Source organism: Pinus tabuliformis, chromosome 1_1 (assembly GCF_031772625.1).
Source record: "Pinus tabuliformis cultivar Carrire ecotype Pingquan chromosome 1_1, CPIR1, whole genome shotgun sequence".
Classification (NCBI taxonomy): Eukaryota; Viridiplantae; Streptophyta; class Pinopsida; order Pinales; family Pinaceae; genus Pinus; species Pinus tabuliformis.
The window spans coordinates 72,115,212-72,135,684 of NC_142297.1; the positions used below are offsets into that span (position 1 = coordinate 72,115,212).

At 38.0% G+C, this 20,473-nt stretch overlaps 1 protein-coding gene across 1 annotated transcript; it reads right to left on the reverse strand.

The window, feature by feature from the left end:
- Positions 1-285: 285 nt before the first annotated feature.
- LOC149211634 (aconitate hydratase, cytoplasmic-like) lies at positions 286-19,657 on the reverse strand. Its single transcript, XM_089391555.1, is given in 21 exon segments — positions 286-648; positions 817-1,059; positions 1,206-1,304; positions 1,391-1,870; positions 1,984-2,082; positions 2,193-2,230; positions 2,233-2,313; positions 2,479-2,597; positions 2,681-2,748; positions 7,536-7,721; positions 8,535-8,610; positions 8,776-8,855; positions 8,957-9,013; positions 9,103-9,245; positions 9,391-9,535; positions 11,824-11,985; positions 12,224-12,409; positions 13,579-13,671; positions 13,830-13,990; positions 15,277-15,381; positions 19,172-19,657. Coding segments are annotated over 21 exon segments (3,021 nt in total). The 5' UTR covers positions 19,497-19,657; the 3' UTR covers positions 286-573.
- Positions 19,658-20,473: the final 816 nt, after the last annotated feature.

Genomic DNA, 20,473 nt, shown 5'->3' on the forward strand with positions numbered 1-20,473 from the left:
GCTACAAAAATATTGGAAACCTTTCTGACATTTGTCCCTCATTGGTCTGCATTTGGGGATATTATGGCTCTATCCACTGGTTAGAATTAATAAAATGGTGGAACAACAACATTTAGGTATTTCGGAATCTCCCATTACCTTTTTCTAGAACAAAATCAACTCACATTCGATCTTTCCTACAATCAACAAGACTATTTAAGAGACTTCTTTAGGTAAGTGTCGTCTATCTAGTTAGCATCTCCAAAGGCAACAAAATAAACAATCAATCAGAATAGCGCTTATAAGGAATCCAAAATCTCCTGCCATTTAGAGAATTGAATAAATATCAACTGGAACAGTGCATAACAGGCTTTATCACATTATCCTCTTACAAAATAAGAGGAATATTGTAAACTGCAAATACTGACATGAATTCTAATGGCGGCATAGCCTCATCAAAAATGTCCCCTCGGGGTGTACCCACTGTGCATAAACCAATGCACATTATTTCAAGTCAAAATTATTTATAAAACTGTGGATAAAAAAATCATTCTATCCAACAGGATTCCTGCATAATTCAATGACACAGCTACTCTACTTTTGATTGCCAACCAGCTGCCTCATAACGTAAGGAAGAATGCCTGCATGGTTGAAGTATTCCAATTCAACCTGTACGGCAAAAGCCAAATATGAAAAATATGAATTACATTCTTAAATCTAACACCAAATCACAAAAACAAAATATCAGTCTTACAAGGCACTGCAAAGACACTGCTCTTTGAAGTAGAAACAAGAGACAAGTTTAAAATCATCACGATATCATACACAGTATATTACCTGTGTATCAAACCTTGCAACACAAGTGAATGATTTTCCAGTGTCTGTTGTAACAGTAATGTCTTGACCCGGCTTCAGTTGAGAGATATCATTAGGAATATCTATTGTGTATCTCTCATGCCCTGTCAGGCCAAGCGACTCAGCATCCTCACCAGATTTGAAACACAATGGAATAATACCCATGCCAGCCAAATTGCTGCGATGAATACGCTCAAAACTTTTTGAAATAACAGCTTTCACACCCTGGTTGAAAACAATAAACAATAGAAGAGAACGGGTCATGTTTGTATTTCCTCCATCACTGTTCATATTTCCTAGATAAAAGTAGAATATCAATATTGAACTACCATAAATTAAGCTTGCACAGAAATCAAATCAAAGACACAGACCTGCAACATTGGACCCTTTGCAGCCCAATCCCGAGAACTTCCACTACCATATTCAGATCCAGCAAGAACAATTGTATCATGCCCTGCACTTTTGTACCTCTGTGAAAGTGTATGTATGGTGAAAAATCAGGTAAAACGACCAAAAAGATTGTGCTGCTGAAAATGGACTCAAATCACAAACGTACCATAGCTGCATCATACACAGATAACTTCTCTCCAGTGGGGATATGTATGGTTTTTGGCCCAACTTCACCATTCAAGAGCTTATTCACCAAGCGGATATTTGCAAATGTTCCTCTAGCCATGATTTCATCATTTCCTCGACGACTTCCATAGGAATTGAAGTCTTTTCTATCAACTCCACGTTCCATAAGATACTTTGCTGCTGGACTATCTTTCTGGATGTTGCCTGCAGGAGAAATGTGATCTGTTGTTATGCTGTCCCCCAAGTTAAGCAAACAGTATGCATCTTTCACGCCATGTGGACCAGGAGGAGTCATTGTCATCTCTTTAAAATATGGAGGATCATGTATGTATGTGGATTTTGGATCCCACGTATACAAAGTGCCAGTTGGAACAGGAAGCTGGTTCCACATAGGATTGCCCTTTGTTATTGCTTCATATGTTTGCTTAAACATGTCTGGTAGGACAGCAGATTGTACAACCTGTATAGCACAAGTAATGGCTTCAGGATTTCAGCACTACAAAAAACAACTCATGTCTCTGATAGATGACCAGTTCATTAAAACAATACATTCAAAAACCAACTCATCCTAACCTCTGCTATTTCTTCAGTTGAAGGCCAGATATCTCTGAAGTAAACTTTCTTCCCATCCTTTCCAGTACCAATAGGCTCCGTCTCGAAATCAATGTCAACCTATAGCATTAACAATGACGTGGGAATTCACATCCAAGGACCAAGTTTCCAATGTTTAAACATAAAACGTTGTTCCATAAACCAGAAAGGGATGAGTGGTCAAAACTTACAGTGCCAGCAAGAGCATATGCAACTACAAGCGGAGGGAAGCAAGGTAGTTTGCCCGCGTCAGAGGATGAACACGCCCTTCAAAATTTCTGTTGCCAGACAGCACAGCTGACGCAACTAAATCTGAAAGAAAACGATCAATAGTGAGAAACCAACTATGACAGTAAACTTTATTAGAATGGTAGGCTGTCAGCCTGTCCCTTTTGCTTTTCTTAGCACATTAAGGTATCTCTTTGGCTTTCTTTTTGAAACATAATGAAATAACTCCCAACACCACAGGGAAATTACCATTTTCAGCAATAGCAGAGCTCACTGATTCATGAAGATCTCCCGAGTTTCCAATACATGTAGTACATCCATACCCAACAAGTTGAAAGCCTTGTTGATCTAAGTACTTATCCAGGCCACTGCAAACACCCAGATTAATGATGTTACATAACCTAAATATGCCATTTCCATCATGCATTTGTCATTTAGAACATGAAAATACCTCCGCTTCAAGTACTTAGTAACAACTCCAGATCCTGGGGCAAGACTGGTCTTAATCCATGGTTTGACCTGAAAAACGGTGGCAAATTGAAATTTCAAAAAAGTAGGAATATTCACCAAATTTCGTCACCAACTTCTGACTAAACTATAAATTAAAGTTCTTGGAGCCCAGGTTCAAATTTGGGTTAATTAGGAAGTTTTCATGTAAATGTAAATGAAATATGCAAGATGAAGAGTAAAATGCAAATGACAGGAAACGTAATTGAAATGTTGTGAAATGTGCATGTCATAAGGAGGGAAAGACGGATATTTTTGTTAAAAAAAAAAACAAAATATTCCCTCTCATGCTTCTAGGGTTAGGGATTTTAGAGGAGCTGAATGAGAGTACGAGTGTGGGTCTTTTGTTTGACTTCTGCATATGGTTCTTAGGTGTGGGAGGAGCTTTGGAAGGGCAGCGCAGCATATTTTGATCTCAATTCTTGTCTACGCTAATGTGAATCTGGATTCCATTGTTTGGTATTGCTGCAGCAGTGTTTTTGTGCTTCAGATATGGTTCACTTTTATTTTGTGCAGCTATTTAGTTTATAATTCCAGCGTTCTGTGGTTATTTTCACTATATGTTTCATTTTTCTCTCTTTTTATTTCCAGTTTAGATTCAGAGGCAGTGACAAGAGGCTTTAATGCCAGCAGTTTATTTGCAGCAGTGTGTGTAATTTGTTGTTAATGTGTTGTCCATAAACTGCTTTCATGTCTGCAATATATTTGATTTGCTGCAGTTTTTAATTTTTATTTTTATTTTGTTGGCCCTCCTGGCCATAGCACCAACAAAGTGCACCATCCAGGAATTGAACCCAAGTCTTGTGGTAGAATAGTACCCTGCCACGGTACAGAGCCGGAAAGCTTGGTTTCCCTCTCCAGCTGGGTGGCAGCAGCGGTGGAGAGCCCAAGTAAACGACTCTGTGGTTGGAAGGGGGTTGTGGGCCTGTCCAGCCTGCAACTTCAGAAAGAATACAGAAGAATAAACATCTTGGCTGGAAAACTTTTGATTCTGAATGATCAACAGAGGATTCTTAATGACAGTTTGTCCCCGGTGGTCTAGTGATTGATGTTGTTCTTTGGAAACCAGCCGTTCTTATGACTAATATCACTACAACCTATTAAGGCTCGAGGGAGAACATGTCCAGGGTTTCCATATTTTTTAATTCAGTGCAACCCTTGAATATTTCCATTCTGCAAGGCAATGGCAAACTGGTAGTGTCGAAGTATTTATTGCATGGACCCGAGGTAGTATTACACACACATATGGACAGTCGTACTAGAAGTTGCAGCATTGGAAGTTGTCAGTTCTTGGAATGAGTTGGAACTCCAAAATCTGGAATGTTCGAGGTGGATCTGTGCCAAACTGCAATGAAGTGTTTATTAATGGGACTTGGTATCATAATGTTGATCACTTAGACAGTCAAAGCCACCAGTTGGGCACGGCTGCAGAAAAGGAACTTTTGGTCTCTCCACAGCACCTTCCAAAGGTCAGAGACAACGAGTTGACCTCACACAGGATTGCGCTGCAGCCAACACACTGCGCTGTGGAGGAATGATTTCACTGTGAAGAGAATGCGACAAGGCAGTGCCGCAGAGGTGAATGAAGGGGTGACAGAGAAGTAGTTGGCTGCACATGGAAGGAAAGCTTGACTAGCTGCGCAGGTGCATGGACAGGAGACAATGCAGTGACAAGGTGGCTGCGCAGTTCCTCCATTGCACAATCAGGAAGCTTTTCGGTGTTTTGAGCTTGTGCGGTGTTGACACTGCCATGCTCTCTCTTGGCTCTGGTGTTCTGAGGGAGGGACCACTACAGCTCACTGTTCTCACGGCCACGTGCTTCTGTAGAGTATGTTGTGCTGCGAAGCCCGGGGTATCCAAGGGTGGGCCGACAGCTGGTTCTTCTACTGCTTCCAGTGTGGAGATACAGCGGACAATACCTGGCATTGTTAGGTGAATCGATTGAAAACCATGAAAAATGCCAAAGGTTTGATGAGTAATACATGTGGAAAGGAAAGCACATAACAATTCTTGCATCATAAAGGACACAAATACTGATAGATTAATTTCAAGAGGAAACAACGCTGGCACCGGCTGTGCTGCAGGAAACAGTGGAGACTATGCTATTCTTCAGTCTGAAGGATTCAAGGACCGATAACCTTTTTCTCGCCAAGGTTGCCATGGAATACAACATTGGCACTTCCATCAAGATAGCAGCATAGCTAGAGTGCCGCAGAGAAGAAAAAATTGAAGGTAAGAACCAAATTGTGCAGGGGGAGCCACAATCACAACTACATAGGACACAGAAATTTTAAACTTTTGTTGCGGGCCATTTTATTTTGTGGTATTTTTGTCATTTTGTTTTTCCGTTTGTTGGCTCTCAAATGCCCGAGTAGTGCAGAAAGGAAATCTAGGCAAAGGATATAGGCGATCTTTATTAAGACTACCACAGGTGCAATTAGCTGGTCCTGATCAAACCAGCTGCCACACTGCCTTTTTCTAATGTCCCAGACAAGCAGAAGGTACAGGAGAGACACAAAGATTGACAGCTGAAGACCCTAACCCAACAGAAGCAGAGAAATCCAATGGCTCTGGCAAGTGAAAGGACAGAGTATCTGAGCAGATGCAGCAGACAGGGATAAGAAGACAGACAGGGATAGATGAAGGAGGGAGACCAACAGGGAGCTAATTGCAGGCTGCAGTAGATATTAGAGTAGAGAAGGAGAAAGAATGGGGGTCTTGCGAGCAGGAGGCTGGGACGCCATAGGAGGAAGATGTGTACCAGGAGGATGCGCATAATAGAATAATAGAGTAGGGGAGCAGCTATGCAGTTCAGCATTCAGAGGAGGATTTGGACCGCGCAGCAGCAGCATAAGCAAGCATGGGTGTCCGCCTGCAGCTGGCTTGTAGAGGAGCCAGGATTTTGTGTCAGGGGCCTGTCGGAGCCCAGGTTCAACTTTGGGTTAATTAGGAAAATTTCATGTAAATGTAAATGAAATATGCAAAATGAAGAGTAAAATGCAAATGGAAGGAAATGTAACTGAAATGTTGTGAAATGTGCATGTCATAAGCAGTGTTACACGAAACACCCCTCCAAGGATCCAAACCAAGAATCGCGTCTTGTACAGATCCATGGATGATCTGCCATCGGATCCGCAGTTTGGAATTTCGGAACCGCAGATCAAGCCAACAAAGACGATTCCTAGAAATTCGCAACTGTATCGACCCGATCCACAGTTCCGGATTTCCGAACCGCAGATTAAACAATGGATTCTCCCTGGATCCGCTGCGGATTAGGCAATGATTCGTACAAATCCCAAGCAGATCCGAAGGGAGACAAGTGGTTCCACATGGTTCTAAATTTATTTATTTACTTTCTTTCAATTAAGTTGGGTTGGGGCTTCTCAGAAGCTCCCAAGGTGTTCCCTTGATGCTCCCTAGATGCTCCCTCATGGTAATGCTAACCTTATGAAAATGAAAAATAAAAGAGAATGTCGAAAAATAAAGGAGAATGTCACTTTTACGTAAATTTTTAATATTACCATGAAATGACTCAGGATGTTTGAGAGTGGTTCCAGCCTCATTGGACTTTGTATGGAGAAAATAGAATTTGATATCCTATTCAAAATTCAGCAGACTTGACACTTTTCAGGAATTCAGGATCAATGGGATTGGGGCATTTCATTAGATTATATCATGTATGAGGGTGTGTGATTAGCATTTAATCAAGAACACCAAGCCCTATATGTACCCTAGTGTTGCCGGTGTTAATTGTTGAACTCCTTTGTCATGCCCTTGGCAAAAAATTACTTTTCAATCAAGTCAGAATCATGGATCAAGCATGTTAAGCTTTTTCTACCATATTTTAAGGCTTGGATTAGGTAATTTGATTAAAATTGGGCAATGTTGACTAATATCCCTAGACAATCGAGGTAAAGGAAAAGGCTAGACAAGAGGAGAAGAACTAACTTCTAGATGGTTGATGCTTGAATAATTAATCATTAATGTACAATGGATGCCATATCTATCTTGATTTATGTACAAATATGCATGCTTCCGTATTTTCTACAATTAATTTGGTATTTTGGATGTTTTTTAATATAAATGCAAAAAAATATTAAAATAATATATATTTCGTAGATGCTTCCTAGATTTTTGGGAAATGACGCTTCCGCGTCCCTGCTTCGTGCAACATTGGTCATAAGGAGGGAAAGACAGTTAGAGATAGTTTTGTTAAAATAATAAAATTTTACCTCTCATGCTTCTAGGGTTAGGGATTTTTGAGGAGTTGAACGAGAGTATGAATGTGGGCCTTTTGCTAGAATTGTGCATAGGGTTCTTGGGTGTGGGAGGAGCTTTGGAAGGGCAGTGCAGCCTCCCTGCCGCCATGGCAGGGAGGGCTGCATATTTTGACGTAAATTCTTGTGTACGCTAAAGTGAATCCAGATTCCTTTGATCGGTATAGCTGCAGCAGTATTTTTGTGGTTCAGATATAGTTCACTTTTAACTTTGTGCAGCTATTTAGTTTATAATTCCAGCGTTCTGTGGTTATTTTTGCTATATGTTTCATTTTTCTCTTTATATTTCCAGTTTAGATTCACATGCAGTGACCAGGGGATTTAATGGAAGCAGTTTATTACTGTGTTCATGTCTGCAATATTTTTGAGTTGCTGCAGTTTTGAATTTTTATTTTTATTTTGTTGGTCCTCCTGACCAGAGCGCCAACAAAAGTCTCACAGGTGCCATATTTCAAGTAGAAACAATATAAACAGAATCCATTCGAAGGTACTTCAACATCACCACAAACAGAAAACACATACCTCCAGACCTAATTCACAAGCTTTCTTTGCAACAAGGCCAGCCCCAAGCATGACATTAGGATTTGATGTGTTCGTGCAACTGGTGATAGCCGCTATAACAACATCACCATGTCTTAGTTCAGCAGGTGCACCATTGTATGTAAACTTCACAACTTTTTCTTGTTTCTCTTTCGGAATGGCAAAACCCTGTGGATGACAATAAATAGTTTGTTAAAGCAACATTAACAATACTATCACATACTAAACTTTACATTCCAAAAAAATAACCTGACCAATAAAACACTCTCTAAAACATAAGTATCAAAAATATTTTGATAGGTTTAAAAAAGGATTCACTGAATCATCACAACTATTAAGTATTTATAACACAATACAAATGCGACTGATGAATCCACTCGTGTCCAAAGATAAGCCCCTTTCAATTGGATGACCATAAACTTTATTCTTATCAAAATGCACCTTGTATAAGAGAAATGAGATTTTGTTATGAATATAATATATAAAAATAATAGAAATAATAACAATCATTATTGATTAATTGATTGATAATTAGTTATTGAAGGGACATGTCCCAAAGGATTTTTTTACTGTATTCCAAATATCTTGGACTATTTGGTGTTGCATAAAATGAACTTGTTCTTTACTGATTTAATTCATTAGAAGAGAAGTTTTAATTTGGCAATTTAGAAATTCCTTATCTAAATTATTGACTATTCAGTGAGTTGTTCAAATCAATGTCCAAAGTTGTTCATTTCAAAACATCAAATCCCTTTCTTGATTCTTTTACAAAATTGAAATTCTTGATCGATGAAGAAACAATTGCAAAATTGGTTATTAGTTTATTCAATTCAATTATGAAATTCATTCAATGCTATGAAACAGCAAGAATCCTATGCCTAAGGCAATTGAGTTTACTAAATGATGAAATAACTATGCTCATCTGTACATATAAATCATTTTAATTCTTGTAAAAAATGAAAGCCAGCATATTAACCTCACCTTAAACCCAACCTTGTTGTCTAGGCAAGCATGCCAATCAGATTTCATTTCCTTGAGAGTAACCCGATCATGAGGTCTAAAACAACCAGAGGGATAAAACACAATATTCCATATCAGCCTTTTCTAACACAGTAAACTAATTTGAGATCTGTCATTATTTCAAAATAAAGACAAGACTGCACTGGTTTTTGCAAAAATCAAATACCTAAAACAGCAGCTAAAAGTCTAGAAAAGCATTTACCGTTTTGGTCCTGATATACAAGGTTCAACAGATGAAAGATCCAATTCCAAGTAGGATGAATAAGACCTCTCTATTTGTGGCTGTAATTCAAGCATTTAATGAGACAAAATCAACAAATACAATCCCCATTAAAAAAAACACAATTCCCATCAAAAAATTTAAAAACTACAATGCATGCCACCTCATTATAGTCCACAAACATTTTGTTGGCACGGAGGTAGGCCTCAATCATCTTCACCTGTAAATGGCCCCAGAATATATTAGCAGCACAGAAGAATGCCAAATGCAATTAACTTACAGTGCAATCAGAGAGATAGAAATCCTCACAGTCTCATCACTGCGACCTGTTAACCTCAAATACTGCAGAGTAACATGATCTACAGGGAAAAATCCCATGGTTGCCCCATACTCTGGAGACATGTTTGCAATAGTTGCTCGATCGGCAAGTGATAATTCACCCATGCCATCACCTAAATTGGTACCATGATAACAATAAGCCTCAAAAGAAAGGTCTTCCAGTTCTGTAAAGTAATACAAAGCACTAACCCTAGAGCTTTAAAAACTTGCAACCATGAAAACACTATAAAAAGTGAAGATGCACCAAGTGACACCTACCATAGAACTCAACAAATTTACCAACCACACCATGCTTTCGTAAAATTTGAGTCACCGTTAGAACCAAGTCCGTAGCTGTCACTCCATTGTTCAAAGTGCCAGTTAATTTGAAACCAACAACACCAGGAAGAACCATACTCATTGGCTGCAGATGCATAACAAAATGTTCATAAGTACTTCCACAACATACTGACTCCAGAAAACATTTAAATGAGTCTTGGATCTATACCTAAACAACAAAAACACACTCGAGTACACCTTAACTTAGTAAATATTCAACAACTGAAATATATCATTAATTGTGCAGTTTTAAATTGAATTACTGGTTACTTCCAATTGGTAAGACTTATGCATCATCTAAATGGCATGGCTCCTGTCCACAGTATAAAGTATAATAAGTTACTGTATAAGCCCTAATTCTGCAATATGACGGGTTTTTGGCAAGATTTCCTCTGGAAAAAAATGGATGCTGTCCACTTTATACCCTATATTAAGAGACTTTCAATGCACTGTCAGAAAAGCATTCCCTCATTCACTTAACTTATAAACAACACTGTGATAAGAACTTCTGTGGGTTAAAACATTTTTCATAACTACATTTATTCATGGAACATTCACTCAAATTATAAACAACACTGTGAATGATACAGAACTCCCGTGGGTTAAAACGTTTTTCATGAATCATGACTACATTTGTTCAAGGAGCATTTAATTTTGAAAATCAGCAACCCATTTTACGGATAACATCATACAAAAGACAACATCCGTTGGTGTGGGAATGCTTTGTCTGTCCAGAAATATTACTAATTCACTCCACGAGAAAGGCATGTAGAACTACAATTTGGTCCCCGGGATGGAAGAGTCAAGGTTTACTGGGACTGGACAGGGATGTTGTATCTCAATTGGATGACTATATCTAAGCTAAAGAAATAAGCATGGACCTGGCAGGTGTGGGCAGCACAAAGTTGTCTTTGGAAGCTCAAGTCTCAGCCTAATTCAACTGTGTAGACAAATTGCCCCTAATCTTATTGACAAATACAGTGCATGAGCTTTCTTTGATAGGAAAGCTTTAACGTTATTAGTAATGCTTGCTGCTTGAAAAAGGAGTTTCACATATTCATATTTATTGTGATTCTATGAAGAATCAAATGACTAAAAGGGGAAGTAGGATGCTGAACCTGTTCTTGAGGCCCATTTCATTCTCATATGCAGACTCCCTCTATCAAAGCTGGCCTATCTCTGGATGCTATTTCATGGACTGTGCTCAAATCAAGACTCAAGAGCGATGGGCACACTCAGTATCTTTCCAGATGTTTATTTGATAATACTGTTTGATAACTGTTATCAAACAGTATTATTTTCTATTTTTTTGAGGAAGCTGTTCCTATATACCAGCATCGATCCATCTTAAGTCCAGAAATATCAAGTTCTGAGAGGTATCAAATCTTGTTAGGTGTAAATTACTTTGATCATTTAAGATGGCTAAGAGGAATAGAGGATGACAATATTTCTATGTAAGAATCATATTAATGGTATTTCTATTTTAGTAAAATTTGATCTTTCATTTTTATCTCCTATATAGCAGTTCTTATATTAGGGGTGTGCGTGTATGTAACATATAATATTATTAGTCATTTGGGTCTAGTTCAGGTGGTTGGGAGGAGGAATGATTGTTATCATCCCCACCCAGGTTCAATTCCCACAGGTGACATGTTGAGCTCTTTATGAGTATATTGTCAAAAATGGCTTCAACACTGTTATTAACCAGCCTTGTTCCTTAAAGTTTCTATGGTTTATCTTGGGTAACATCCTCAAAATAATGAGGGAAAGTACTCCAGGGTTTTCCTTAGGCAGTGTAACCTGGAAAAAAGAATATAATTTATTAATATTTGTTAGAGTTTATATTTTTTTAAGTCGACATGTAAATGTTACCCACATATGTAACAACATCTCCATCATACTGGGCTGTAGAGCACCTTGTTACTCTTGATGTAATGATGCCAATGTGCAGGTCGCTGCTCAATTTAACTTTTTAGATGATGATGACGACTTATGATGGTGTAGGCTGTGGCTCACCTCATTTTTACTGTTGTTTACCCTATCATGATGTATAATGGTGGCCCATTTGGGCATTATCGTTTTTAGATGATGCTTTCAACACTGAATACAGTACTCTGAGATTTTATTTTTGAGAGCCTTAACTGATGTTGAGCTGTTTTTCGTAGAAGAGTTGTATTTGAGCCTTTGGTTAAATTCTCCCTTCTCGGGGTAGTCCCCTCAGGATTTTTTGATCGTCCTATCAATATACCTTTTTGGAAACTATTTTCGATGGTTGGGAATGCATCATGCATGTATAGAATATCTTTTCACATGAAAAGAATATGATTTTTCTCCTGGGGAAAAAGCAACATCTATATTTTCAAACCAGATTACCTGGCCAAGCATAGCAGCTTCTGCTTCAATTCCTCCAACTCCCCAGCCAGCAACACCTAATCCATCTATCATAGTTGTGTGGGAATCAGTTCCAACAACACTATCCGGATAAAGTAGACCATTGGCATTAAATACCACCCTTCCCAGATATTCCAAATTCACCTGCAGGGCCAACAATGTTGTTTAGCTATTCATATTCTCAGAGGTCTCATGATATAGCATCACTCATTTAAACATATTTAAAACCAAAACTAAAAATTTGGGGAAAAATAGTTCAGAAAGCATTAATTAAATATTCCAGTTGGTAAACACTGACACTTCCAAATTTCAACTGCAGATGCTGGCACAGACCAATCAAAACTATATGACCTTCAGAATGTGCATAAGCTAAATATTTTACCTGGTGTACAATACCAGAACCCGGAGGAACAACGAGCATGTTCTCAAAAGCAGTTGAGCCCCACTTGAGGAAAGCAAACCTTTCTGTGTTGCGATTAAATTCAAACTCCATGTTTGCAAGCAATGCATTTTCAGATCTAGCTACATCTACTTGAACTGAATGATCAACAACAAGGTCCACGGGTACCTGTAGACAAAAGAGTAATATTGCTTAAAACAGAAAATATCAGAAATACAGAAACAATAAATGATATTTACAGTTTAATATTATTCTTATTCTAAATGCAGACGATCTTATTCTAATTGCAAAATATGCTCATGGTTTGAGAGAGCATTTGAAGGCATTAGAGCTATTCTGTCAAGAGGTGGGGGTGCAAGTAAATACTAGCAAAACTAGAGTGCCACAGCTAAGGACCAGATCCAATCATCTTAGATGCGAAACAGTTAGATGGGTAGTTCCCAAAGAAAAGTAGGAAGAAAGAACTTGTGTCTTTTTTGAGAAAGGAGTGGTTGAAACCAAATGGCACTTCATCATGGATTGTCCTGCCTATAAGGCCATTCGTAGTCAGTTCGAAAGCGACCTGAAAGTGGACAGTCTGTGTGAGCTGTTTGGGGAAGGAAAACTTCACAAGATGGCAAACTCTTTGATCATGATTCATGCCAAAAGGGCTGTTATGGAGATAAACTTGATTGTATGAGGTTGTATGGGTTGGATATCTAGGTCCCTTAGACCGTTTTGGTCTCTTGGACATCATTAAAATTCTTCATTCATTCAATACCAAAATCCTTAGGTAGGTGAAAAGAACGTGTTAGCAAACATAGGCATAATGATAATCATGCACCTCAGAAATCAGCAATCTTCAGTAACTGGGAAAACAACGCATTTAAAGGATTATACAGAAATTGTTTCTCACCAGTGATCTGTAATATAATATTTAAATCTTAAAATAGCTAAGAAGAATATCTTCAAGTCAACAAATGTAAAAGAGACAGGACAGAACATCTACACCCTTTCCTATGGAAACAAACAATTGTCTTAAAATATAATATTAAGCTTAACTGCAGCAGCAACAAACTGTAAAGAATTTCATCTCTGCATTGGTGGCACTGAGTAAGTAATGATGCTGAAAATATTAGAGATAGAAATTACAGATTCTGCTTCGGGATCCATCACATTAGGTTTTAATCCTCTCAACGTTTCGAACCACATTAGTTGGTTCAAAACGTTGACATGTGGTTCAAAACGTTGACAGAATTAAATCATAATGTGATGGATCCAGAAGCAGAATCTCTAATTAACTCTCCTCACAGAAGCCTCAGTTAACAGAGATAGAATTTGCTTAACAAATAACCTACCAAAGGATTGATCTTATTAGGATCACCACCAAGTTATTTTATACCATCACGCATGCTAGCAAGATCAACAACTGCTGGCACACCAGTGAAATCCTGAAAAGGTAAAAATCAATGTCAAATTAAGTATTAAACCCTCCAAAATGTTAAAGATACTCAGATAAAAATGACCAGAACAAGGAAAACTGCAGTGCATTCTGTCCAATAACCAACAGTAAAGACAATGCATGAGGCAGCCATGCCAGTAAACTCACCTGGAGAATAACACGAGCAGGTTTAAAAGGAATTTCAACTTGCTTTGGGGAAGTATTCTCCCAATCAAGAATCTTCTCCACGTCATTCTTCGTGACTTGAAAATTATCACAGTTGCGAATTGCTGACTCGAGAAGAATTCTGACAGAATAAGGCAGTCTATCTGCAAAAAGGATAGAGAAATCCAAACATCAGCCATGCCCTACTTGAAAACTAACCAAAAACACCAAGTATATAATTATTTTTATTTCAACAAAGTTAACTATGTGAACCTGGGTAATTTTAATTTCAACAACATAGTCCAGCAATAAAAACAAAGTCGTGGATGGATTCAAGAAGAGTATGCCAGATAAGTCTCAGTAATATGCCAAGTGAGTCATTAGATAACAAGAGATTTTTCTTAACCTCACCAGCTGTGCAAGAATATGTACAATTATTATAAATTACGGTTCCAAAGAGGAAGAAAGTGGACACTGGAGACAACAAGCTAGCTCAACCTCCAGAAGCAATGGCTATATACACTAACAGACCCCCACCCCCACCCCAATGATTCCAGAGCACTCCAACAGTAAGCCAGTTCCCAGCTCACCCTCCTCACCCTCAGCCATCGGACTCAGGAGGCCTTGACACCATTAACTTCATCATCAGATCTATCTCTCTCACTCTCTCTCGACAGGCTCTTGAGTTGTCCACTTTTCCAGTCATGGACAAACTCACTTAGTGTTTTGTATATGTACCTTTGTCTTGATTTTATACATGGGTTCTGATACTGAATAAACTCTGAGAAGAGACGGGATTAATTGTTATAGTTTTAGGCAGAATAAATATTTTTCTCATTCTTGTCAAGGACAACACATTTTACTAAACAAAACACACTAAATTAAGATGACAACCTAACCTTTTATAGCCCTCCCTTTAAGCAACTCATGAATAAGATTCTTCATACAACCATGCACTCAACTAAAATCAACTACGGATATACACACAACACAGGAATAAAATGGCTACTAAATTAGTTATCTACACTTGAAGCTACTTAACACCTTTTATAACCCTCCCTTTAAGCAACTCATGAATAAGATTCTTCATACACTCATGCACAGCTGAAATTAACTAGGGCTATACAGACAACACAGGAATAAAAACACTACTAAATGAATTATCTACACTTGAAGCTACTTAAGGCATTCAATCAGAGATAAAGACCACAAGACAGGGCACTTGGATCATTGGTGACTACTATTAAGTAGAGCTTTGTATTCCCCATGCTAAAGTTTTAAAAATTAAAACACTGCTTATTGAATCTCGCAAATGCAATCTGAGGCAGAAATTACAGTATCTATTGACAAAACAGATGTTAAATTTGTGGTTTCTAGAGATAAAAGTAACATTTTGGTGCTACACAAGATAGTTGCTCCAAGAACTATTAGATAAAACAAATTAAGGTACCTGTCCTTGGATCATTGAGAGCTGTAAGGCTGTAATACTTTCCAAACTCTCCTCCACCAGGTTTAGGAAGGCCAGTCAAAATATGCTTGAAAGCATTCTCAGTCGCTGCACCAACATATCAAATAGCATCATAAGAATAAGATGTAGTAATAGATCACTATCAAATGCCATCAAGTATTAGCTCTTGATGAAAGCAATTACCAGCAATCATCTCCTGTTAATGTATTGTCATTATTCGGTATTGCATTTCAACTTTTGCCCTTAATGATGTGATTTATTAATAACTTTAAGCAACCCATTTAGTAGTAGAATGCTGGTTATGAAATAATTTTATGAACAAGTGCAACCAATACATCAATTTAATTTACTAGAATACTAGGTCCTTAAAGTCATTTTAAGACACACGGAAATAGAGGAAATTCTAAGTTTCTATTTGCAAGTCTACTATCACATTTTCATCTATATATTAAGGATCTATTTTTTGGGAAGTTAACATACTAAAAAAATATCTTTATCATCATTAACCAAACATCTATGTCAAGGAATGATACAAGATGCTATCTGTGTAAAGATTCTATAGTTGACAGATCATATTTATTTATTACTAGAATATCAATTACTTCGATTCATAAACAAAGAACGTAGAACAATGAAACAAGGGTGATAATGCAAAATTAAGACTCGTGATGAGGAAATAACAAGAGATGACAATTAATGGCTGGAAGGATTTTTGGATCCTTGTAGGATGTATTAGGTCAACCTGTTATTCTATGTATAATCTGTATCAACTCTTCACTTGCCTTGAAAAATATACCATCTCAAAACCCAGGCCCTTAGAACTCATAGAGCTCTTTAAGCATCCAGTATGATGGATAATCATACTGCATGTGATTTTTATCCTAGAAGTAGAATTAGCCCATCAAGATGGCACTGCCAAGAAGATTAATTACTTGCACTAAGATTAATCGTGTTTTATATCTCTGCTATTGTGCAAGTAATGCATGATATCAGAAACCATTAATTTAATTACATATATGGCTGGAATGATTTCACCTGAAGCACAGTGATCAGAAATCATTCTTTTCATTGCATATTTTATTGGAAGGGTCCCACCTCAAGCAATATTCAGACAGTAGGTTTCTGAGAATTGGAAGGAATGCTGCTCGAAGATGAAAACATCCAGAAAACTGTCTAAAGGGTTTATTTTCCTTAAAAAGAGTTTGCCTCATCTGTCCACAAAATTGCATCTCCTAAACACTGGTCCTGCATGAACAATATGGCAATATACCAGTGTTGGGAACCTTACTTTTTAGGAGATCATACAATGTCATTTGTATTATGGATATCCTCTCTGGGTAGATTTCCCAAAGATACCTATGTACTTGTGGAATTGCCCAAAGATACCCATGTATTAAGTCTCCACATGTAGATTTCCCAATGATACCCATGTATTCAGTCTATTGCCCTAGACCATCAGTCAGGACTTGTATAAAAGTTGATTTGAGAACCTCCAGTAAGGCACTGTGAGTAACTATCAAGGATGAAGATGATTATGAACTTGAAGCTTCTCTAATAAAGAAAGAGTTTCTAGTGTTGCTGGTTCTGGATCAGGTGAGGAGAAGACAGATGATTATGCTCTTAGAGCAGCAGCTTCTATAGAGAAGAAACCTGCTGCTGCTTTGGCTGGTTCTGCATCGGCTAAGGAGAAAACAGTTTTGCATAATCCAGGTCAGTCACACACCATGTCTTCTGTTACCCCTCATGTTGCATGAGGATTGTACATGTGATTTGTATCACACAATACAGGGACTTGCAGGGTGATATGAGGATTTTAGCTTTACAAATGTAGGAATCTTGGTAGAAATTGCTTCAGTTGGTAGTCACCCATGGGGCTTTTGATTGATTGGGGGCTTGTTTTTCTCTACTGCAGTACATTTATCTCCAATATGTTTTCCCAACACACACACAAGCATTCTTTTCACAAATTGTATCGGCAGCACTACCAGCACCCAAAGGTGCAGTTCTAATTTCTCCCAATCATTTTGGGCAATGTTAAAGTGCTTATGTCAATTGGTCTGAAAGATCTCATGACAAGACTTGGATCAACCTTGAGAGGGCACAGTTAACTTTCAAGATCTATAGATCTTTTTCAGTTGCAAATTATAGATGAAAGGATACAGTAGACTGAGAAATTTGCTAAGTCAAGCATTGTGTTTTAATTCTCTGTTGGTCAATGCTACTGGAGAAGTCCTTGATGCAAAGACTCCTATGATATCTTCACTATTATAGGGCCTAACAAAATAGGACATGTATGATTATGGTGATGTTACATGGGTTTGTTGGCATATCTTAATACAACATATATATATATCTTAAAAGTATATTCTGTAATATCTTAAAGGAGAGTCTATTCCTTGATCTTATTAGAGGCCAAATCATTGGTTGTCCTGTATGTTCTGAAGAGAAATGTATGCCAACCACATTATGAAGGATTTTGGCGTAACAAATAAGGTAATCTGTGCCTATTTGAGGTATTAATGAGGTCGCGCAATCACCCTTTCAAATACAGTTCAGCTGGAAAAGGCACATTTATAGCAGAGTCAGCTTATTTGCAGCATGGCCATCATCAAAAAACATCTAGAAGTATGTAATCCAGGTCCAAAACCCAACAATAAGACCCCTTCCAGCTTGAAAGCAAAATGAGAAAAGTTCTTTAATGTGGGTTCAAGTATTTTGGAGGCCAACTGGTGTACTGTGTGGAAGAATACGATGCCACTTAATAGTTGTAGAAGCACTTTCTGTCAAAGCCTAATTGAGGTCTGATTGCCAAGGTGTTCATTGTTAACTGGGATGCTTGACATGTGCTAATGGATTTGTGATCTACACAAAGGATGCCATGAAATCCCAGTGTTGTTTGATGAGCACCCACAATCTGGATTACATAACGAAGCATAAGCTATACTTCTTTCTTTTCTGGTGGTTATGAGGCAGACACATAAGATTCAGATGTATATGGTCCAAGAACTCTCTCATAGGAAAATTCCTCAAGAAGCGCTATTTCTGGGTAGAACTTCAGACTTGTAGCAGTCAACAACACCTCTAAAGTTTCTATGTTACAGTCTCTTCAACTCAGAATTGTTTCCCACATGCAAAAGGCTTATTTGATGTGCTACAACAGTATGATGGTGGCACCCTCAACCAAGGCATGACATCAAACATGTTTTAAATATTGGTATCACCAGCAGATTGAAGTGCTAAATAAGAAGTATTGCAAGTATGCCTTAATTTAACAGCTAGCTATATGCCATAAGGCATATGAGAAATACTGATTAAAATATTTTATAATAGCTTCAGCTATCTATTTACTATAAATGATGTTCATTTCAAGGAAGAAAAGATGAATAGATCACAATATTTACTTTACAAGCAGATTTAGATCTCGATATTTACGTCAAAATATCAAAATAAAAGAGACGCACCTGCAATTTGAAATAAGACTGTTCATACTAAGCGCATATTCCAACAAGCAGGCAGAAAAAGGACAGAGATATCACTAGTTAAGTGTCGATCGTTCATATTTTAGAAAAAAAATTGTTAAAATACCAGATTTAGATGACAGCAATTACTTCAAAACATAGGTGGAATGGCGAATTGAAATTTAACACGATCGACGTGCGCTAAGATTCTTTTAGAGTAATCGCAGATATTCACGGAAACAAATGGGTGAAAATGATTGAAGATACAAAAAGTAGACGCAGAACATTCATATCAAGAAGAATATCGCCGATCCGGTAAACAAACAAATGAAAAGGCCAAAAAGCATCGCCCTGGGTAGATATTTTAAGGCTCTGCAATTTTATTCAAAGCAGAGGGATGAGAAGAGTTGTTTACTTACCCATGGTGGACATTTTCCGTTCGACAGGGCTGAGAACGGCAGCGGATGATCTCGCGTGCGCTCTGAGCCCGTGATTTAAATTACAGTGATGAAACCCTAGCAAGCTCCGGAACCGCGACTGATCGCCTGCGAAAGACGAGGTATTTAAAGATTTTACGGCCTGAGAACCGGTTGGAAACCCTCTGAGGGCTGCAACTGACTGAGATCGAGGAGAAAACGGGGAGGATGACGAAGAAAAATTGGATGTCGAAACAGCTCGAGCTATGGAGGGGTGGAACGAGGTTCGAGTCGCTCTAAGGAGAGCGGTGGCGCCGATTATATGCATATTGGCTCATGGATAAGCACGACACACAACAACCACACGGAAAACCCCACTAATCGCCCAGGCTTGGGGACAAATTGATGATGAGAAGGCGTCTACTTATTTAAAACCGCCCCGCCCTACGCCTGCTAAAGACACCACTAAAATAATTGAATAAAAAAAACCTAACAGAGCTTGCCTGCCGTGTTCAACTGCAACGATGACGAAGGTTTTAACGTTTAAATAAAGTCGTTGGTCAATAGGAGATTTCGATTACAAAACGAATTAAGGAAATTTCTTGGAGGTGGGGTCGGCGTGTGGCTATTTTTGGCGGGTCTCCTCCAACTTTGATGGGCAGGGAAAAGTTGGTATCTGCGCGCTAAATTGGCGGGTATGGTCGACTTTCTGGATGGTGGATAGTGTTATCCACGTGGTGGGCACCCTCCTCGGATTGACACGAGTCTTTTTTTATTTTAACTGCGTGAGTGGCAATGAGATTTTTATTTTAGCTAAGTTACTGGAAATGAAATATTTCTTTTAAATTCGAGAGATGCTTGGAATGTCGCAAAAAGGTCATCGTTTGTTGGTGAGATGGGTGATAGGGTGAAATATTTAAGGCGGGCAATTTTGTTTTGTTGTGGATTAAATGGGTTGTGAATTTTTTTTATTTATTTGTTTTCCACACATGCATTTTTTCGAATGCTATTAAATTATTTTGTATTCTAAGAAAGGTATTTAAGAGTCTTCAATTCATTTTTATAAGTTAATGATAATTATAGTATTTTTAAATATTGAAAGGGTAGATTTATTTTATATAAGTTATATTATTATAACGGTGAATTATTGACTCAAACATTTTAACCTATGGTTATCTAATCTTGTAACATACTTCTTTCCTATTACCAAGATTTGATAACATAGGAAATCAAAGTTTTAATCAATCCCGAATTTTTCGGTAATTTTTCACTATATGACTCGGATCATGGTGGAATTATGAGAAA